At 34.9% G+C, this 23,547-nt stretch overlaps 1 protein-coding gene and 1 long non-coding RNA gene across 5 annotated transcripts in view; one reads left to right on the top strand and one right to left on the bottom strand.

Annotated features, from left to right (window-relative positions):
- Positions 1–206: 206 nt before the first annotated feature.
- LOC127856853 (guanine nucleotide exchange factor VAV2-like) overlaps positions 207–23,547 on the top strand; it is a 71,950-nt gene continuing 48,609 nt past the window's right edge. For 3 of the 4 annotated variants that reach the window (XM_052393017.1, XM_052393008.1, XM_052393035.1), the window contains exons 1-8: positions 207–388; positions 1,540–1,638; positions 2,406–2,474; positions 3,272–3,490; positions 5,517–5,612; positions 6,129–6,293; positions 7,809–7,946; positions 10,810–10,830. In XM_052393017.1, coding sequence (XP_052248977.1) covers positions 227–388; positions 1,540–1,638; positions 2,406–2,474; positions 3,272–3,490; positions 5,517–5,612; positions 6,129–6,293; positions 7,809–7,946; positions 10,810–10,830 — 969 coding nt within the window. In that variant the 5' untranslated portion in view covers positions 207–226. The remainder of the gene's footprint in view (positions 389–1,539; positions 1,639–2,405; positions 2,475–3,271; positions 3,491–5,516; positions 5,613–6,128; positions 6,294–7,808; positions 7,947–10,809; positions 10,831–23,547) is intronic. The other variant, XM_052393025.1, reaches the window with a different exon arrangement.
- LOC127856870 (uncharacterized) lies at positions 15,764–17,567 on the bottom strand. The gene is made up of 3 exons (XR_008038218.1): positions 17,382–17,567; positions 16,313–16,472; positions 15,764–15,877 (listed from the first exon to the last, which is right to left on the bottom strand). It is a non-coding gene; the product is annotated as an uncharacterized LOC127856870 (long non-coding RNA).

The raw sequence follows: 23,547 nt of genomic DNA, 5'->3' as shown, positions 1-23,547 counted from the left end.
AAGCAAATTATTCAAGCAGTCAAATTTGTAAAAATTCAAACATAAATTTAGGGTTTAAAAAATAACGTCAAATAAAACACTTGATCAAAAGTTAAGGGCTATTAGCTTAACTGACCACTAAAGTTTTGAGCAACCAGGCACTGACATTTGATTTCTGTTGTAACCTTGAGTTGTTTTGTTTCTGGGAAATTTAGTTAAAGAGTTGCCTCCCTTAGTTGCTATAATTATGTTTATGTGTGTTGTGTTGTCTCCCCTGCTCAGTAAACATGATATCGAAGACAATGAGGAGTTGTATGATTCGGTGGCTCAAGAGAACGATGATGAGATATACGAGGACATTATTAACGTTAAAAAGAGAAGAACACGTGAGCCTACCAGGAGTACGTCTGTACGTATGTTTCACAGAAATGTTTTTTCTTGTTAATTTTTTTTTGGTGCTATATAAAATACTTTCTCAATCAAGGAAACAGTACAATATTTCAAATTGAGATTGAAAAAATTCCCAAAAGGAAGAAAAAATAAGTCAACATCGTTCCAAAAGAGCATTATATGTAAATGAACATGTAAAATGGTCACTTAAACTTAACATTTCAGCAAAAAGGCATGTTCCAATTAGTGAGTTTGTGCGATTAAGTACTAAGTAATTAAAAAGAATAATAATTCCCAATCCGATGATTTTGTGCTGCAATGTTTTTCGCGCTCTTTCCAAATTGTGCAGTATCAATACTTGTCCTACCTGAGAAAAATCATAGCTGGCTTTACCATGTAAAAGATCAGGCCTTTTCCTGGGGATATCTATTGGTCAGTTAAATGGACATATTGCCAAAACATATTTGTAAAAAAAAAATCCCAATTATAACAAAATCCAAATTAAAACAAAAAAAGAAATACAAATATATATTTTTTTTTTTAAAGAAATGTGAATGTAATGATTATTTTATCGCAATTTTATTTTAATTACATCTAACAAATTATAACTATAATTTATTTGTTTTTGTTTTTCTTATTTTAATGATAAAAAAAAAGTTATATCAAATTAGTTTTCCCCAAATAAAATTCCACTTCCCAAAATTTCATTATTTCTCAAAATGGTAATAAAAAGGCCTGAATATGTATAGGAGGGTATACTGAATAAATCATGGACGTCTTGTCTATCCCTCTGTTTGTAGATGCAAACTTGTCCAAAGAAGCCCTGTTACATTTGTGCAATTTACAAAGAAGCACATTCAAACTAAACATTTATGACAACTCTTATAGCTGGTAAAATTGGAAATAAAAATGCTATAAAACTGCTCTAACATTCCAGACTTAGCCTTACCTTTGCCATATTGTGGGGCATTTGAAAATAACTATGCACAAAATTGACACTCTTTACAGCAACTCACATCTGACTAAAACACGTAATGTGGATGACTAAATATATAAATGAGTTGTGCTCTGTGAAAAGGGGGTTTAATCTGGGACGACACTTTACGCACTTGTATTGTGCCCTGTTTTCTCAGCGCGCGGCCCATATGATATCTGTGTCTGTTGTTGCAGGTCCCAGAGCCTGTCCATCTGTCCAAGCGAGAGTACTGCATCCAGGAAATGTGTGATACAGAGAAGAACTATGTTGACGCACTTACTATGATCGTTACGGTAACATGATACACTTAATATGATCGTTAAGGTAACATGATACACTTACTATGATCGTTACGGTAACATAATACACTTACTATGATCGTTATGGTAACATGATACACTTACTATGATTGTTATGGTAACATGATGTTTTCTATACATAGATGCACTTAATATGATCCTTACAGTAACATGATGCACTTAATATGATCCTTATGGTTACATGATGCACTTAATATGATTGTTATGGTTACATGATGCACTTAATATGATTGTTATGGTAACATGATACACTTAATATGATTGTTATGGTAACATGATACACTTACTATGATTGTAATGGTAACATGATGCACTTAATATGATTGTTATGGTAACATGATACCCATAATATGATTGCTTTGGTAACATGATACACATAATATGATTGTTATGGTAACATGATACCCATAATATGATTGCTATGTCAACATGATACCCATAATATGATTGTTATGGTAACATGATACCCATAATATGATTGCTTTGGTAACATGATACACATAATATGATTGTTATGGTAACATGATACCCATAATATGATTGCTATGTCAACATGATACCCATAATATGATTGCTTTGGTAACATGATACACATAATATGATTGTTATGGTAACATGATACCCATAATATGATTGCTATGGTAACAATCTTTAATATCTTTCTTTAATATCTTATGTACTTGCCGTAAGTTACATTGCTGTCCATTTGATGCAAACACTTGATATACTTGTCGTTCCAGAAATTCATCGGACCATTGGCAAATACAATAACCGCGTCAGACAAGAACACTATATTCTCAAGTATAGACGTGAGTAGAATCTGTATATTCTAGAAATGAACAGCTTAAAGTGTTGTTATGTCCTCAAATGTCAGTGTGCTTGTTTAATTTGTCAATCTGTTGTTTTCAGAATAGGATTTATGAATAAGTTAAGTTAGAGGAATCTGGGTAACAAACTTTGTATCGCTTCAGGTTGGAAGGATTGACATTCAGCGATTTTTTTTCTTCTGTATAAAGTACAGGAAAATGGCACATTCCCAATGGGAAAAAGAACTAAAAATTTCCCCATTTTTTTTTTTTAATCAAATTTAACATTTGGTTTATTTCCCTATTTAAAAAGTATCATATTGACAACTTCACAACACTAAGTTATCAATTTATTAGCAACAAATTAAATACACCAATTTCCCAATCTGAAATTTTAACTACGCGAATTTTCACAATGTCCGTTTTTTCCGCGCTCATTTTTCCCTATTGGGCCGGTACCGGTACTTTTCCAAATAGGGCAAAACAAATTGCTGACATTATCACAGATATCAGCTACAAATGTCTAGCATTTACAAAGATTTCTACAGCAAAAAATTAAGAAATTCTTCCTTATAATTTGGTGGTAAGCCTGGGGTTTCAATTTGTTTACACATTTATTTATCCACGCAAAATGCATGTGCAAAATATTTCACCCCAGATTAGCCTGTGAAGTTTGCACAGGCTAATCAGGGAAGACAGTTTCTCTTTGTATGTACTGCGCCGGCTAGTCTGTGATGACACTTGATGCACATGCATTAAGTCTGGTTTTTCCAAAAGCAAGGCTCAATTTCATTTGTTAGAAAATGCTGGAAGTGCACAAGGGTTTCTACAGCGATCTGAGCCAGGCGTGTGCCAATGACAAGCGTACAACGAGTGAAAAGCCCCGCATACACGAGGTGTTCCTGAAGTGGAAGCCCCATCTACTGCTGTACGGAGACTATTGCTCCAACCTGCCCAAGGCCCAGGAAACAATTGAGAAGCTTACAAAAACTAACGAGGCTGTCAAGTTGAAAGTCGAGGTGGGTTTTAATAAAACATTTTATAGGGATTTTCATATAAATGGAAGTCTCTTCTTAGCAAAAATGCAATATAGGAAGAAAGTGTCTGCCCTGGTTAGCAAGTGTGGACTGCACAGGCTAATCTGAGTGGACACTTTTCATACATGCATTAAGCCCCATTTTCCTGGAGTATTTGCACAACCTGCCCAAGGCCCAGGAACACATTGAGAAGCTTACAAAGTCTAACGAGACTGTCAAATGGAAAGTTGAGGTGGGTTTTATTTAAACATGCACAGACTGCACTTTCTTGGAATTTGGGTTAATGCATGCATTCTGCTTTTATGGTGTTTTTCATTTAAATGAAAGTCTATTCTTAGCGAAAATGCAATTTAGGTGGAAAGTGTCTGCCCCGTGAATCCAGTGTGGACTTGGACGAGTTCGAAAATGGTTAGGGATGGTAAAAAACATGGCTGCCAGTTTTCCTTTTAATGGTATTGTAAAAACTTGTTAACACTCTTCAAGTCACATTTACGGTCCAATTTTCATGAAACTTGGTCAGAACATTTGTTCTAATGATATCTTGGATGACTTTGAAAATGGTTCTGGTCTGTTGAAAAACATGACCGCCAGGGGGCTGGGCATTTGTTTTCTTATATGGCTATAGTAAAAATCTTGTTAAAGCTCTAGAGACCACATTTATTATCTGATCATCATGAAACTTGGTCAGACTATTTGTCTCAATACTTTCTTGGACGAATCCAAAAATGGTTCTAGTTGTTTGAAAAACAGGGCTGCAAGTGGGCATGACATTATTTTCTTATATGGCTGTTTTAAAGCCTTGTTAATAATCTAGTGGCCAATTTTTTTGACTGATCTTCATGAAACTTGGTCAGAAGATTTGTCCCAATGATATCTTGAATGAGTTTGAAAATGGTTTCTTTTGGTTGAAAAACATGGCCGCCAGGGGGCAGGGCATTTTTCCTTATATGGCTTTTGTAAAATCTTAACACTTAATTATAAGAGGCCACAATTATTGTCTGATCATCATGAAACTTGGTCAGAAGATTTGTCACAATAATATCTTGGACAAGTTCAAACATGGTTCCAGTTGTTTGAAAAACATGGCCGCCAGGGAAAGGGGCAATTTTTTCTTATATGGGAATATATGGCTATATTTAAACCTTGTTAACACTCTAGTGGCCACATGTATTGTCTGATTTTAATGAAATTTGGTTAGAAGATTTGTCCCAATGATATCATGAACAATTTCAAAAATGGGTTTGGTTGGTTGAAAAACATTGCCAAAATGGGGCTTGGAATTAATCCTTATATGGCTATAGTAAAACCTTGTTAGCACTCTAAAAGGTACATTTATAGTTCACTCTTCATGAAACTTGGTCAGAACATTTGTTCTAATGATATCTTTTGATGCATGTAACAGGTCAGTTCCTTTGTGTCTCAGGTGAGTGACTTAGGGCCTGAAAAGGCCCTTTTGTTTCACAGAAAATGATATTATCACCATTTTTTTCATGATTTGGAGAAAGGCCTGGCTTTCCATTTTGGGGGGAAAATTATGGACAAAATTGAAAAAGGGCAAGACATTGCCCAAAGTGGGAATACAATATGGGGGAAATAGCATCATTTGAAAGAAATTCTTTTGAGGGGAGCAGCCTATATAAGGCCCTTACTAAAGAAGGAAAAAAATGCCTTTGTATCACTATTGATCACCTTTTCGCTTTAAAGCCCTCATGTTTGTTTCCTTTAAGAAAAATGTTGTTTTTTAAGCAATTATTTGTTTAAAGCCGTTACATATGTATCCCCCATATTTCCTATGTCTGGCATACACTTAGTTGTCTTGTTCCTAACACACTGCCAATTATGTGTAAATTTAACCCCAAGAAGATAAACTCACTCTTTCAGAATTATTTATTCTGTTTCAAACCTTTTCTATTACCAATTGTATTGTGAAATTTGATATATAATGTACTTCCCAAAACAAATAATATTTTTATAAAACTAAAGCAATTGTCTATGTTCTTTTGCCCAGGATTGTGAGAGACAGGCCAATGATGGGCGGTTCAGACTGCGTGACCTCTTACATGTGCCAATGCAGAGAGTCCTCAAGTATCACCTGCTGCTGCGGGTAAGTGTTCACACAGTTTGAGCCCATGGGATTGAGTTGTAGCCTTATGTTAGTTCAGTAAGTTGTAGTCCTAATTAATGTCATTATCAGTGAGTTGTTGCCCAATGTTATTGATCTGCAAATTTGTTTGAAGAATGCAGAAGCTTCAACCATGATGAAAGTGGGCTGGGTTTATCTGTTCAACTACCGGTATTATAGTAGGCATATTTAAATGCTTGTTAAAATTGACTATATAAGCACAACTGCAATGACCTGTGTTTAGGCCATCTGGCATTCTTAAAAACTTTTCCAAAGACACCAAGATCTGGTTCTGCCCAGGAAACGCATTAGAGAGTGTTTCAATAAGCCATAGACTCTGGATTCAATCAATCTGAAATAAATAGGTGCCAACTAACAACAGTAAGATTTACATACCATGACTATGGTTGATAATTACTTCAAAAATAATAATTCTTATTCATGGCCATCTTGTATCATTGCAATGTTTGCCCAGGTCTCATGTCTTGAATCCTTCAGGAATTAATTAAAAACACTGACAAGACCAGCGACCAGCAGGGGTACCTCCAGCAGGCCCTTGAAGCCATGCAGGACCTCTCGTTCTACGTGAACGAGGTCAAACGGGATAACGAGGCCCTTGCCCTTATAGAAGAGATACAGCGTAGCATCACCGACCTCCAAATGGTAGCCTTGATTATTTAACCCCTACCACTCAGATATCCATTTGTAATATGGTAGAAAATTAAATTAATTTAAGAGATTTCTCACCAGAGTCTAGTTGTAAAGCCTTAACCCTTTGCATGCTGGGAAATTTGTTGTCTGCTAAAATGTCGTCTGCTGAATTTCTAAAATTAGCATTTTCTTTGATTTTTTTCAAAGAATACTATCAGAATAGCAAACAGTTTGGATCCAGATGAGACGCCACGTTCTGTGGCGTCTCATCTGGATCCAAACTTTTTGCAAAGGCCTTCAAAATTCGGTTCCCGCACTGAAAGGGTTAATTTCCAACCCTTAGATACTTATGAGCAGCAAACAGTATATACTCTAAACAGACTGAGAGTTACTCAAAGGATGTTTTGGTTTTATGGTGGTACCATAGCTATTTGCCTTATAGCCAAATGGTAGGAGTTGTTTATTTAAGCCTGGTTCAGGAAAAACTGGGCTTAATGCATGTGTGTAAAATGTTGTCCCTGATTAGCCTGTGCTTCCCACTTTAATGGGATGTTTGGTTTAAAGAAAGTCTCTTTAAACCCTTTGCATGCTGGAAAATTTGTCGTCTGCTAAAATGTCGTCTGCTGCATTTCTAAAATTAGCATTTTCTTCGATTTTTTTCAATAAATACTATCAGAATAGCAAACAGTTTGGATCCTGATGAGACGCCACGTTCTGTGGCGTCTCATCTGGATCCAAACTGTTTGCAAAGGCCTTCAAAATTCGATTCCAGCGCTGAAAGGGTTAAACAATAATTTATTCAAGTTGGACAGTTTTTTCCCTGATTAATCTAGTATAACACTTTATGCACATGCAATAAGCTTGCCTTGTCCAGCGTGTTGAAGCTCATTTAATTCAAGTTTCAAAAGTATATAATTATATTACACTCAAATCATTTACAAATGCGATTTTAGGTAAATTTCATTAAAATTCACTATCTGATAGATTTTGGTGTAATTCAACTTTGTTAAATACAGCAAATACGTACTAAATACTGTAAAATCATTTATGTTCATTGACATGAAATTTCGTCCGTGATTTTGAAATGGTTTGCTTGTGGGAACAAAATCTGTGCATTTTTGTATGATATTACTGTAATAATGATATTACAGTAAACCAGCTTCCCTTCCCCCACCCTATTTTGGGAATAGGGCCGGGTCCCTTAGCATGTTGAACAAATAAACAATGTTTTGATTAAAAATTGGAAATTAGTGTTGTTGAATTTTGCTTACAAATATTTAAAAATGTTTGAATATCAATACCAATATTATATTTACGAAGGTTCAACTTGCAAGTAATTAAATGTTGAAACATATTTTTTTTAATGTGTTTTCATGTGGAAACCTTCAATTGGCAATTTTAAGGTCCCATTTGGGGAAAATATATACTTTTTTTCCATCGGGAATGGGTCCGCCTTTCAGACACGAATTTGAATGAAATAAAAACACTGTAAACTCACCACTTAACAAGTATTCTCTACCTACCCAGCCTGACAACACTTCACTGCGGGACTACGGCAAACTTCAGAAGGACGGCGAGTTGAAGGTGCGAAACCACAATGACCACCGAGTACGTCAGCGATACATCTTCCTCTTCGATAAAGTGATGCTCATGTGCAAAGCAAGGGTGAGTAGTTATTTCTTGTTGTTGTTTATTTAGGCTTAAATTTATGTGTTTTCTTGTAATTTTGTGATTCTTGCACAATGTTGAACCAGTCTAAAAATGCTATTTGTGGATGTTAATATTCTATTGGTAGCTTGACTATAAATGAAATAGTCTGTGCTTTACTTTTTACCATAATGTCGGCATCTGGTAAAATCTCCATTTTATGTTTATACTACAGGTATTGAATCGAAACTTAAAACAAATTTGATGTGTGAGGTCAAAGACCAAATACATAACTCTTATGTGCACTTAAGCAGAATTATACCCACTTTTAGTACTTTTAAATTTGGTTTAGGTAGATGTGCAACATCTTCATATCACTGTTTCTGCTGTAGGTATTGTATTTTACATGTGCGTTTTGGGTCATTGTACAAGGTCACTGACCAAGTGCCGTAACTTTGATTTGCAATTGAGCAGAAATATGTCCTTTTTTGGGACATAATTATATGATTATGTCGCCTTTTGTACTTTAAAAAAAGACAGGTTAAGGTTTGTGTGCAGGTAGGAATTCAGGTTAAAATGTGCATGCAACATGTACTAATCTCTGCAACTTATCCAGATATTCAACAGAAACTTTGCACTTGTCTTAAGGATCATCATGTGAATTCAACCATCAAGGGCAATAATTATGACAAGCAATAAATTAGAATTATTACCCTTATTTTACTTGTTGTACTGATTACATTTGAGCATATGTTTGCTTCCAAAAACTCCTCTTTCTGTAGCTGCAATGCAGGCCTAGGATTAGGTTGAATGTGGGGCCAGTAGGCTAAAGGTCAATGTCACTGCTGCTAAAAAATGCTTAAATTGAAAATGTTGTGCTAAATGACTTCATTTTGGATGGAGATAGTGTATTGATATTGTTTTTGTATGTTACATGCTGATTATATGAGGAATTGCATTTGAAGCCAGTGTTGTCAAGGTCTATTTTCTTTTTTTCTAATTTATACATTTTCAGGTGTAAGTTTACCTATTATGCTCCCCCAAAATTTTTCGGGGGAGCATATAGTTGCCGCTTTGTCTGTCCGTGCGTGTGTCCGTCCGTGCACAAATTTTGTCCAGGCTATTTCTCAGCAATTAATGACTGGAATTCAATTAAACTTTATGGGAAGCTTCACTACTAAGAGAAGATGTTAATATTATCAGCCGGTTCTGGTCGGATGATTTTTCACAGAGTTATGGCCCTTTGAAATTTTCCAATAACTGTACATATAGTACAATTCTTATCCGGGCTATTTCTCAGCCACTAATGACTGGAATTCAATGAAACTTTATGGGAAGCTTCACTACCAAGAGGAGATGTGCATATTATCAGCTGGTTCTCGTAGGATGATTTTTCACAGAGTTATGGCCCTATGACATTTTTCATTGTACTTATAGTGCAATTCTTGTCCGAGCTATTTCTCAGCAACTTATTACGGGAATTCAATGAAACTTTATGGGAAGCTTCACTACCAACAGGAGATGTGCTTATTATCAGCCAGTTATGGTTGGATGATTTTTCACAGAGTTATGGTCCTTTGAAATTGTCTATAAACTGTACATATAGTGCAATTCTTGTTTCGTGCTATTTCTCCCCAACTACTGACTGGAATTCAATGAAGCTTTATGGGAAGCTTAACTACCTTGAGGAGATGGGCATGTTATTTGTGGGTTCTGGTTAGATGATTTATTTAGAGAGTTATGGCCCTTTGAAATTTTTACGTTGCTAAACCATCCATCGTATTATTTTGTCCAAAGTTATGCCCCTCAAGACGTTTCCTTTTATCTGAATATATAGTGCAATATTGTGACAAAAAAAAACTTTTGGGAGCATCACCTGTCTCCGACGGTTTCTTGTTCTATATAATTACAAAAGATTTTCAACATCAAATATGTCTTTGTGATCATTATTTTAGTTGTTTAACAGACAAAGTATATTATTCTATCAAAGCATAAGAATAGTCTAGTGGGCTGTGTTGGAACACATCTTGCTCATGTGCTATTTGTTTTTTCTCCACTTGAAATTTTAATTCCTTAATAAATGTTTTTGAACAGATGTTCAATACAGTTGAAAACCCTGGTTATTAGATTGAGGTAATGTGGGCAGCTGGGTGGGTAGGAAGGGTCCAGCAGATAATTAAAGTTAAGTTTTCATCAACCAATCTTGATGAAACTTTGGATAAAGCAAGCTTGCATGGAGCTTGGGATAGTATTTGAGGTAATGTTGGGTTAAGGTCCATGTCACAGTTCATACAAATATATATTTGGTTTCAAGAGAGTGACATCAATTTTTTGGGGGATATTTTATCAAAAGTTTTATGAAGGTTGCTTTAATGTAGGCTTAGCATGGCAGCTCATTTAGGACCCGTGAGGTTAAGGTAAAGGTCACTGTTGCTAAAAATACAAACACTGATTTCTGCATATTAACTTAATCATGGACGGGAATGTTTTTGCCATAAATTGTGTGTGTAGGTACCTTTCCATGTATACCCGGTACCCAGCTTGTGAATCCATTTCGGACCAGTTGGGTCACAATCAATGTCACTGTTTCAATAAATAGGCACATTATTTTTTTGCTCAAAATCCTTAGTTTGTATGGCATTATTGTTCTGAAATGTGTGTCAGTTGCATACATACAGGCTTATCTTTGGATTAAATTATTATTGACATTGAATTGTAACTAAAACCTTAAGAACCTGGTTTTGTGGTGTTACCATGTTTATTGTATGTAAGAGTTTTTCATCCCCTATAAGTGGTTTATCCCTTTTGCAAGCAAAATGTATTTTTCCCCAACCTGGTTTGTATCTTTTATTTGTAACGTTATATCATTGTCCATATGCAGATTGTGGATAGATTTCTCTGGGTAAGAACTGCCATTGGTGTTGTAGCTGTTATTTTGCTCCATTATTCCAGCTATGCACGAAACTGTATTTTCCTGTCAACGCCATCATCATTGTTTCTCCCATTATTAATGGCACCAGCAGCAGTATCAGCATTATTGCCATTCTTTGATTATCATCATCAGCGTCTTCATCAGCAGCAGCTCCAATGACATATCTTTCTTCGACATCAATAGCATCATCACCAACACAATTCTCCTCACAGTTATTCCTATTTAATCATTTCAGCAGTTGGATTTTAATCTGCCTCATAAACACCTGCACCATCCCAATTATTAGTAAAATAACTTGTATACATTTCTTGATCATCATCATAGCCATCACTGCCATCATCAGTATTATCCTTACTGTCACAACACTACCATCATACATGAGGTTTTCGCCCACATCACCATCATCATGACAATCTCAAATGTCATCACTCTCTTTATCAACATGATCATCATCATCACTACTTTCATTATCTCAATCAGCAATGCCACGATCATCATGATCATCAATCATCACCAGCATCAGCATCATCATAGTCAATTACTGTTATGTTACTGTGTGGGTCATCATCAACATCTTGTGTAGCCTTGGTTTCCTATATACAGGTTAGGTGCATGTTGGTTGGTCAGGTTGACTGCGCGATCATCTCAATTACATGAGCCATGTTCTGGGAATATGGGGCTTAATGTTTGTGCGTACAGTCATGGCCCAGGGGTGGTATTCCAGAAACATCTTAAGTCATTTCTTAAATAATTTCACTTAAGTTAAAAATTACAATGTTTTGTATTTCTTTACTTAATAAGGAAACACATGTTTTTTTGGTATTCCAAAAATAACATTGGCATAATGATGCTATTTAAATGTATATCTTGATGCCAATCTATTGCATTATGAAATGAAACACTTAAGAAAATATCCCAATTTAAGGATAAGAATAAAATTTAACTTAAGATGCTTCTGGAATACGACCCCAGATTAGACTGTTGGCAGTCCACACACGCTAATTAGGGAGGACATTTGGACAAAAAAATTTAATGAAGTATCTTCTAGATGAAAATTCAGCTTAGGCAAAATGCGGACAGCATAAGCTAATTTAGAGTGACACTTTACCCACATGCATTAAGCCCAGTTTTTCCAGAACGAGGTTTATTTTAGCGTTCATTGTTGAACCATTCCCTCAAACATGTGGTATAACAGGTACCCTTCACAAGTTGTGTATTGCTCAAGTTGACACATGGAAAAGTGGTATATTACATGCACTTTATTTAATGCCCCAGGCTTATTTGTTTCTTTGAAATAAATACTCATTTAGTATCATATGACCATATGACAATAATATTAGGTTCTGTTTCACGACATATATAATAGCCCTATGTGATTGTTTCTATTATGTAAATTGGCTAAAAGTAATTCCATGACTAGATCTAAAATTCAAGGGTAATTAAGCTCCTAAAAAATTGATAATTTTTTCCATAGAATTCTTCACACAAAAATTGAAGCGTGCGAGTGCAATACACTTATAATGCATTTTCAATATTATCAGAGGTGAGTGCAAAAGTGCAGGATAACAAAATATTATTTACATTGTCATTTAACAGTTCAGACAAATTGTCTGCCTTCCTTATTAACTCATTTAATTCTAACATTCTACAACTGTTTAATGAAAAGTAAATGGCTTAGTCATTAACTATGAAGCAGGAATGTCAATTGTCTGAATTATTCCGGAAATCTGGATTTGAGCCATCTAGGGTCGATTTTGAGATCAGTGTAAATCCGATGCATTTTTTTTAAGTGGGCGGGGATTTGTTCGGACTAAAATTCATTGGCATTCTGGAAATTTGGGCTCAGTACCGGTTTTGCCCGTCCTTTTATTTATTAGTCCCCTACCGGTTTCACCGGACTTATGGTTTTCGCTCTGTGCGTCAGTCTGTCTGTCTGTCACACTTTTCTGGATCCTGCGATACCTTTAAAAGTTTTTAATATTTTTTTCATGAAACTGGAAACATGGATAGTTGGCAATATTGACATTATGCACGTCATTTCATTTTGCTCCTAAAAAATTCTGGTTGTTATGGCAACAAATATATATATAAAATCTGACAATGGTGGAATTTGTGACAATGGTGAAGCAGGTAGGGGACATATATTGCTTGGCAATAGTCTTGTTGATTTCTGATTTGTTAGTGGCTGGCACAGACATGAAAGTTGACTGACTTAACCTCTTTGCTACTTTCCGAAAATCTTAGATTTCTGTGAAATGTTGCAAATGTCCGCGATCATGAATTTGCAAATTATCAATAAGCAAACTTATGAATTTCAATAGCATATTGTTAAATGTTATGTTAAACAAAGCAGTGTTATGCCCCCTTTCAAAGAAAAGGGGGGTATATAGTTTTCGCACTGTCCGTCAGACCAGTCTGTCAGTCTGTCACACTTTTCGTGTCCCCTCTATAATTCAAATAGTTTTCATCCGATCTTTACCAAACTTGGTCAGAAGTTGTATCTAGACAATATCTAGGTAAAGTTCGAATATGGGTCATGCCGGGTCAAAATCTAGGTCACGGGGTCACTAAGTGCATTTCAATAACTTCTATCAAAGCGTTTATTGGAGGCATATGTCATCCTTTGGAAACATCTCTTGTCTAGGTTAATGGTTACTGGTTTCGATTTTCTGCAGTCAAACCATATGCACATTTAATTTCATGTGCAAAAGACGTATCTCGATATGTTTTCGGACAGTTGTTTTTGGATATGGTATGGTTTGTTGATTTTAATTTAATTACGATTTTTTCTTTATTACATTTTTTATAGAATGAGGAATACACATGCAATGTTACCGATTGTCTGGTTTATAATATTTCTCATTGTATTCACCAGAAATTGGAAATACAAGGACTATCAAAAAAGAACAATATGCTAGGTCTATGGGTGGTGGGGGGGTCTGCCCTTTTTCCATTGGGGACCTATGGCCTCAGACTCCCGGATTAAATTTTCGGGTTTCAAATTTTGGACAATTGACACCCCTGTATGTAGGCTTTACCAAAATAAATAGACAAAAAAGTAACTCTGTTGTTTTTTTAAATGAAATACAGTGCAAAATGGACCATGAGGATGCAATACAAAAATAAACATATTTTTATTTAATTTGAATAATTTAAGGAGTGTCATATCCAATTAATATCTGATAATGTGTGTGGCTAAACTATGGAAATAATATGTCTGTATTGTATGTAATATTAATTTCTAATGGAGTCTGTTTGTACGCTCTTTTTCCACTTACCAAAGCACTATTTCTTCAATCCAGTAAAAATGCATAATTTAAGTCCATATTCATTTATACATTTACATAGGTATAACTATATAAAAGTATATTTTATATACTGTGAAACCACTATTAATCGTCAGGCATTAATTTTCGTGTATTACGTCAGTCGACTGATTGACGAATTCAAGATCCTAACGAACAATTATGTCCCATATTTGAACAATTATACAATTATAAAGACTGAATTACCAAAGGCATGAGGCCCTAAAATCCAACGTAATCCACGCATACATACTCAGTCTGTTTCATAATCAAGATAAATCCGGCTTTGACACATAAGGGTGTAGATTACACAGTGTACTTAACTGACTTGTGACATTGCTCTAAAACGCGAGTGCAGTACAGCTGTATCGACTGCGTTGACCTCGTTTAGGTATAATAGTAATGCTTAAGCGCTTATTGTTAACAACTTTATTACCCATTGTGTGTATTGTGTTTTTCAATGTTGTTGCAATTATACAGCCTCCACGCAGCAGATCCGGATCAAAGAAAATAAACGAAATTAAAAGATAATGATGTGTGATCAACACCTGACTTATATACATTCTCTGCATTGATTACAAATTTATATTGATCATATTTATTTGTATTTGGTTGTTTGCGTTTAACTACAATATGATCCAGAATTCGTTGTCCAGGAATTTCTGTTACATCTCAAAATGTTTGGTGTCCAGGATTTTCACAACATGATACTTAAAATAAAATGATGTGAATATTTGTATTGAAATAAGACGGTTGTACTGTGAAATTGTCAAATTCATATTTAAGATGTGTACCCTTATATTATGATGTTTTGTTTTCCCTGAATTTGGAGATGTAACATGGACTCGATGGAATTTTATGCCTTTAATTTTGGAAATAGATGAACAGTTCTAATGAGATTCATTCCTTTCTTGAATTACCAACAACTTCATGTTCCTAGCATAGATTTTCCACTCCAAAGTGCCATGACATTAAAATATGTGCAATTTTAATCGAAGATGTAACTGGACACAAAAATTGAACATTTATTCAATAAAAAACATTAAAATAATCAAAAGTTTTTCCTTTCTTTGATTCCAAATGAAAGACTAGTTACTTAGAAACATTTAAAACGATAGCAGTTCATAATTCTTGATTATAAATGACAATTCTGACATGTTTTTAGAAATCAGAGACTAACATTGGACGACAAAATGACTCTCGTTATCTCGATGTCAAAGAAATCAGACAAATTGCGAAGAGATAACCGAAGTTTATCCTATTTTCACCTTTTCATGTATGTAGTTTAATGCTGATTGAAAGAAATGCTGAAAGCTCCTATATTTCAGCATTAATTCCAACCTGCATTAAACAATGTTAACAAATTGGTTAGCTAATTGGTTAGTTAATTGGTTCACTTTTCAAAATAAAAAACTAAGCACATTACAGAACTTAAAAGGGGCTAAACACCTTCAAAAATTAAACCACAAATCTGATTTTATATCAATATATGAATGACAAGGAATATTAAACTATATTCAGTGCATATTGACCAATCAGATAAACGGATTTTAACTTGCAGGGTAATAAAAAAATAATAGCTTTTAAGGAGACAGATAGTAATTAACATATTATTTATTCTGAGATTTTCACAGACTAAAACAACAGCAAACTCTAAACTGCAAACATGGTATTTCTCCCTCTCTCTCTGCTTCACTTGTCTTCCTTGTAACCTGGAAATATAGGATGAGTTACATATTTTTAAAATTCAAAGACGGGGGATATGCTTCAAAATCTGAGAAAACAAATGTATGTAGGTAAAGGTTTTGTTTATTATAGTGTCACCCCTATTAAAAGGGTAAGTCAGTCTGGCTTATGAGACACTTCCAACTGATTATACCAAGTACCTCCCAACTTCTATCACTAGGCAAGATGCCAGACGGATTTCAGTCACTAACCATTAATTTAACTAGCTCGCGGCTCAGGAACTGGCCATTTTATAATAAGTCCCAAAAGAAACATTTCCTGGACAAACGCTCCCTCTTGGGCTCGAACCTTCAACCTCCCGGTCCCAAGGCGGACACCTTAACCATTAGGCCACAGTACATTTACAATGTACATGTCACAGATGATGCATACTTAATGTAACATTAAATACTTCAACTTACTTTCAAATCTGTAAAGTAGCCGACGACCTAGCTTGGACACTTTAGGTGGTTCCAACTTTCTCTGGATATCTGATTCAAGGATGGTATGCCTTATTTCATTCATAACCCATGCATTATCTTTATATTTCTTGAAGAATATGACCCACGGCCATTCATCCACCTAAAATGTAATACATGTTTAGTTGTTAACTATTGAGTTAAAGTTGCTGCTTATATAGTAAAACAAAAGCTTCTATACTATTGTTACTTATAACAAGTAAGGTGTTTCTAGCTTTAAAACAAATGCTTGCTTGATTCAATGGCATGTTTAGCTGCTTCCTATTAAATGCTCACTTCAGTACTTAAGTGTCGTTTATGGTTTGGAACAAGAAATTGTCTCATTAAAAAAACACCTTTATTTGAAATTCTGAATTATCTCCAAAAATCAAATTATAAATTTATTAAATATATACATGTATACAAACATATTAAAAGTTTGCCAGACATTGATTTCAAATTTCAAAGACAGTTCAATATAGTTTCAAACTAGAAAGAAAATGAATTCTTAAAAATAACTGTGAATGACATTAACCCTTTGCAGCATATACCCATCTTTTATGTTACTACTCAATTTAAAAAAAACAGTTCCAATGGGTTTCCCAATTAATTGTAGTCTAAGTTACATCCTTTATGTCGAAAATGTAGTCCACGTTACATCTTTTGTTCAAACACTGTATTTGGTTAAACATAACAATTTAAAACATGGAACAGGGTAATCTCTAATTTGTTTCCATCCAGGCACAAGTATGTGGGAAAATATAAGTCGTAGCAGACAACAAAGACGACTAAATGCATTTTCATTCCTAAGATGTAACTTGGACACGACGTCTATTTTGAACATCGCCATTGAATCTTGCAGTTCTGTCGTCCTTTATTCATTTGCATTTTATTTTCGTACCAAAGTCAAATCATAATTCTATTCGAATTACTTTAAAACAATAAAACGATACCTAAGGCATGTTGTTTCACAAAAAAACTCGGATGTTTAAGGCTAGGTTAGGTTATTTCAGACGTAACTCTCTTCACTTACCGAACTCGTGTCGAAGATTCGGCCATGTTGTCAGCTTTTGTGTACACAAATTCGTTGAATGCGTTCTACGTCATCAAATAATGTGTGCAGTTATTTTCCGGCGCCTTTGCGCAACCGATATGTGAAAGTAAACAGCGTTATCGTAAAAAAATTGATTTTTCGAGACGTAACATTTTGGACACAAAAGGTCGCCCGATTTAATTTTTAGAAATAGCGGAAATGTAACGTTACCCCCCAAATTGATTTATTCTGATGATGATTGTAGGTATTTTGAAGGCAACACCGTACCATTGTAAGCACTGATTAGACACAGACTTAAGTGTAAAACTTATATCTCTAAAGACGTAACAAATTGGACTCGAAAATTACGTCTCGAAGGACCAATTTAAAAATCTATTTTTCTTTTAAATGGTTTACAGAGGCTCTTCTATTTTGTAAGCATGCTTTAGGGGTTCCATCTGTTTATTGATTATTTACTTTGTTCAAGACGTAACTCGGCATAAAGATGCAACATTAAACGCGATTTATGCACTATCAAAAAAAATCTAAAAAAATGTCCACATTTTCACCACATTATGTGGATTTTCCCCTGATCGTGGAAAGCTGTAATTACATTTACCAGTGATGATATTCGCCAGTTTAATGCACTTATCCATGAAATAAGAAACTACATGCACAAACAGCAGGAAGTTAAGGTAAAATGTGATTCTTTGAGATGTAACAGAAATTCCTGGACAGTGAATTCTGGATCATATAGATGTAAAAATAGCGTGTGCTACATTTATGGGCTATCAATATTTTAATTATTGACAGCTTTGGCAAGTTTTACGATACATGTTTCAAATTAGTGTTTCTTGTAGCAATTGAAAACTTTACAGGTAAAGAGAAATAAGCAATCATGACGATTAGTTCCATCCAAACGTAGGGTATTTGTTTACAGAAATTCACTTAAATGTTTGCGCGATTTTCAGGAAATCCCCGAAAAGCACGTTTTTCGAATGACTGAGTATGACGCAATAAAACATTGCTTTGAATCCTATTGCATTCAATCTAATTTAAACTCATTCGTCCATTGGTTGTTACAATTAAATCTGAACTTTGCCCTATGAAATCGCTGTCCCATAATGCACTGTTAATTTTACACTTCAGAAAATTATTGTACTTAAAGTGATCAAATATTTACGATGCAAAACTCTTGAAACTTTATTGAAAATTGACCAAATAGTTTGCTAACACTAATTTTTACCAATATTCTTCGCATCTTCTCTAATTTGCGCAGATAAAGGTAAGATTGTTATTAGTTTGGCGATGTAATAAATGAATAAGACCAATTGGCAATTGACTTCACTGTTTCAAACACTCGTTAATGGTTATCTGGTCCCACTAATCCGCTAATCTTAATAATGATACACTCGGGGCGAATTACTGATTACCCGATAACAAAGGACTAGTATATTGACATGTGACAAACAGGCCCCACCTCCTGCTAGTGACTCCCAAGTGTCCTCCCTCTTTGCCTGCTACGATTTATCGCAATCGAGATATATTTCGGACAAACAAATCGAATTTTGACTGAAGCTTTTATTATGTTTTTCAAAGTCATGAATTGGCGAATTTAAGTGCTGACAAAAACGTCATTTTTATAAAAATGATGAAATTTCGTGCTGGCGAAAATAAATGGTTTCACAGTATACACAAATAATAATGACCTTATACTTATGTATGCATCTAAATCTACAAACAAGCTACGTAAGATATCAACATGAAACTTAATGAATCATAGATCATCAATAAAGAGAATTCCCATGCACAAGCACCATAACCTTACACTTTCTTAAATAAGAGTTATTGCCCTGTGCTTTTTTTGTATGATGTAACTTTTCAGGGCTTTATCTTAGAAACTATGCAAGACTTCAACATGACACTTCATGGCTGTATTGATATTGTTGAGAAGTGCCATGCTCAAGAACCATAACCTTTCACTTTCTTGCATAAGAGATATTGCCCTTTGTTGTTTATATATGATGTTATTTTTCAGGGCTATATCTCAGATACGCTACAAGATTTCAACATGAAACTTCATGGGTGGATATCAATGAGGAGAATTGCAATGTGTAAAAACAATTACCCTAAACTTAATTATTTTGTTTAGGATTATACCGTATATCAAGGGATTTGTGCCCATCCATAAACAAAAGTTATTTTGCGGGGGATATCAATTTAATGAATTTGCTTCTTAATTTATGGTTTTAATGAGGTGAACTCGAAAATTATCCTGGTATAATGAGGAAATGACCTCGAAGAAAGTCGTCATTTCACAGTACAACAGTGAAGATTTTTTACATTAATTTTGTTTGGTTCTTTTTCACTATTTGGAACAGTGAACTATCATTGTCAATCACTAGTTTTCCCTATAAACCACAGAAAAGCATTATATAAAGTCAAGTTATTACCACAATTTTTATGCCCCCGTATTGATTAATGATCGGGGGTATATTGTTTCTGGCCTGTCTGTCTGTCCCAAAACTTTAACCTTTTAACTTTTGCGATAACTTTTGCAATATCGAAGATAGAAACTTGATATTTGGCATGCATGTGTATCTCATGGAGCTGCACATTTTGAGTAGTGAAAGGTCAAGGTCATCCTTCAAGGTCAAAAGTCCAAAAAACAAATCCAAGGGAAGTGATAAGCTTTAAAGGGAGATAATCAATCATCTGTACCTGCCAAATGATAATTATACCCCCACAAACGAAGTTTAGGGGGTATATAGGAGTGAACTTGTCTGTCTGGCGGTCGGTCGGTCTGTCTGTCGGTCCGTATTAAGTGTCCGCTCTCTAATTTAAGTAGTTTTCATCTGATCTTCACCAAACTTGGTCAGAAGTTGTATCTACATGATGTCTAGGCCAAGTTCGAACATGGGCCTTGCTGGATCAAAAACTAGGTCATGGGGTCACTTAGTGCATTTTAAACATTCAGCATGTTGTCCGCTCTGTAATTCAAGTAGTTTTCATCCAATCTTCACCAAACTTGGTCAGAAGTTGTATCTAGATGATCTTAAGGCCAAGTTCGAACATGGGCGTTGCCAGGTCAAAAACTAGGTCACAGGGTCACTTAGTGCGTTTTTTAACATTCAGCATGGTGTCATCTCTCTTATTCAAGTAGTTTTCATCTGATCTTCACCAAACTTGGTCAGAAGTTTTATCTAGATGATCTGAAGGCCAAGATCAAACATGGGCCATGCCAGATCAAAAACTAGGTCACAGGGTCACTTAGTACGTTTTACACATTGAGCTTGGTGTCCGCTCGCTATTTCAAGTAGTTTAAATCTGATCTTCACCACACTTGGACAGAAGTTGTAACTAGATAATGTGTAGGTCAAGTTCGAACATGGGCCATGCAGGGTCAAAAACTAGGTCACGGGGTCACTTAGTGTGTTTTAATCCTCACCATGTTGTCCGCTCTCTAATTCAAGTAGTTTTTATCCAATCTTCACCAAAATTGGTCAGAAGTTGTATCTTGATAATGTCTAGGGCAAGTTTGAATATGGGTCATGCCAGGTCAAAAACAAGGTCACGGGGTCACTTAGTGCGTTTTAAACATCACAATGTTTTCCGCTCTCTAATTCAAGTAGTTTTCATCCAATCTTCACCAAACTTGGTCAGAAGTTGTATCTAGATGATGTCTAGGTCAAGTTTGAATATGGGTCATGCCGGGTCAAAAACTAGGTCATGGGTTATCTTAATGTGTTTTAAACCTCACCATGTTGTCTACTCTCTAATTCAAGTAGTTTTCATCCAATCCTTACCAAACATGGTCACAAGTTTTATCTAAATGATCTCTAGGACAAGTTTGAATATGGGCCATTCCGGGCCTAAAACTAGGTCACGGGATTCATTAGTGCGTTTTTTAACATTCAGCATGTTGTCCGCTCTTTAATTCAAGTAGTTTACATCTGATCTTCACCAAACTTGGTCAGAAGTTTTATGGAGATGATCTTAAGGCCTAGTAAGAACATGGGCCTTTCTGGGTAAAAAAACTAGGTCAAGGGGTCACTTAGTGCGTTTTAAAAATTGAGCATGGTGTCCGCTGTTTTTTGTGAAGACGACATGCAAAATATTATGTGTCAATGCGGCATGTGGGGGTATTCGTCACGTCTGTTTCAAAGCTCTAGTTTTTTTTAAATTAATCTAAGCGGCGCAATAGAGGCCTTTGTGTTTCTGACAAACACATCTCTTGTTCAATAGGATAAACTACAACCATGCTAAAGGTTTTTGCCATTGTTATCTAGCAGTAATCACCATGTTCATGTGACCCGAACAGTTTGTTGGTGTCAGTAATGTATACCCTAGACATTCATCTTTGTGTCATATAATAAGCAAGGGTTGATGGATTGTCATATAATAAGCAAGGGTTGATGGATTGGTAGATGGTGGAAGTCAGGTATGCAATTGTAGAACATAGACAATTGGGTCCTGGTTACATGTAAATGTCATAGGCATCAATATATTTTTATGGTGCAGTTGGTACAATAAATCATTAGGTAAGGGTGGGTATATCAGGTCATAATAGAAGTGTACTGTGTGGTAGCCAGTCAAGCTCAGTTGTTAGAGCACTTGACGCCCTGTAAATAACCGTTTACCACTTAGATACGCACTTTGACATGTTTGTAGTCCCTCAGGAAATCTAATTGAATTTAAGACCTCTCATAATTGATTCAAGTTTTGAATACTTCATTTCCAATCCTAAGATTCTATTGAGTCGCAAACAACTTAAAATCATACTCCCATGCTGGTTGCATATAGCCATTGTTACCTTAACTGGAATGTCCCCCAGAAGAAAAATGAAAAATACAATAAAAGCTGAAAGTGTTGTCCCAGATTAGGCTGTCCTATCTGCACAGGCTAATCGGGAATGACACTTCATTTACATGTGTTTAACCCTGTTTTCCCAGAACCTGAGTTTGTTCTTAACCCTTTGCATGCTGGGAAATTTGTCGTCTGCTAAAATGTCGCCTGCTGAATTTGTAAAATAAGCATTTTCTTCTTTTTTTTTTCAAAGAATACTATCAATATAGCAAACAGTTTGGATCCTGATGAGACGCCACGTTATGTGGCGTCTCATCTGGATCCAAACTGTTTGCAAAGGCCTTCACAATTCGGTTCCCGCACTGTAAGGGTTAAGCAGATAAATCTGCCTTTCAGTGGAAGCTTCAATGCGCCCAGTGTTTCCTTAAAAAAATTGATTTATTTAGGATACACTTCTGTTTAGTATCTTGAAGTATTGTTTTTGTCAGTATTTTGTTTTGCATAGTTTTATTAATGAATAACAAAGGTTATGGATGTATTTAAGAAGTTTTACAGTGTTATTAAATTGATATGTTATTTTGTTATTTAGCTATATATATTTGAGATGTTTTTCTTTTTTTCGCTGTTCACAGGAATTTTAAATATTTGTACTTTGTTTGTTTGTTGCCTGTCTTAATAATTTGTTCTTGACAATATTTACAAAATGGTTCGTGTTTTATTTTGATTTATGTAATTTTTATTAATAACTTGTATAGGATTTTTGTTTGCTGATTTCTGCATGGAATATTACATTAATGTTTGCCATAATAAAGTCACAGAGTTATGGAAAAACTAACATTTAATTAATTTGACTTGTATTGATCACATTAGAAATGCATTTATTTCTAGTTCAATTTAATATTTTTCATTAATAATTATTCAATACAAATTTTTTATATAAATAAAATGATGTTTGCTAAAAAGATTGCCATGAGCTGTATGAAACAAATGTTTGGCTAGGTACACTGATAAGTATTCTTGTCTTTCGCAATAAACCCTTCTAACAATGAAGGTATGGCCTATCAGTATCTTCATGGTTTGACAGGCTTTTTCCTCGCCATTTTGGGAAAAAGTGCGATTTTGTAATTGTAAATTGTTACATGCGAAAAGTCCACTTATTTGGGAAAATTAAATTTAAGATAACTTTTTATAATTGTTCAAATCATAAGAACAAAATCATAGAAGTTTAAGTTATAATTTTACAATTTGTTAGATGTAATTAAACTTAAATTTACATAAAAGATCATAAGACACTTCTTTCCAAAAACATTATTTAAAAAATCCTTTTGGGGAGGGGGGGGAAGAAGAAAAATTTTCCATT

Source organism: Dreissena polymorpha, chromosome 1 (genome assembly GCF_020536995.1).
Source record: "Dreissena polymorpha isolate Duluth1 chromosome 1, UMN_Dpol_1.0, whole genome shotgun sequence".
NCBI classification, from domain to species: domain Eukaryota; kingdom Metazoa; phylum Mollusca; class Bivalvia; order Myida; family Dreissenidae; genus Dreissena; species Dreissena polymorpha.
Note: the sequence above shows the minus strand (reverse complement) of the source record. Positions and strands in the feature narration are given on the sequence as shown.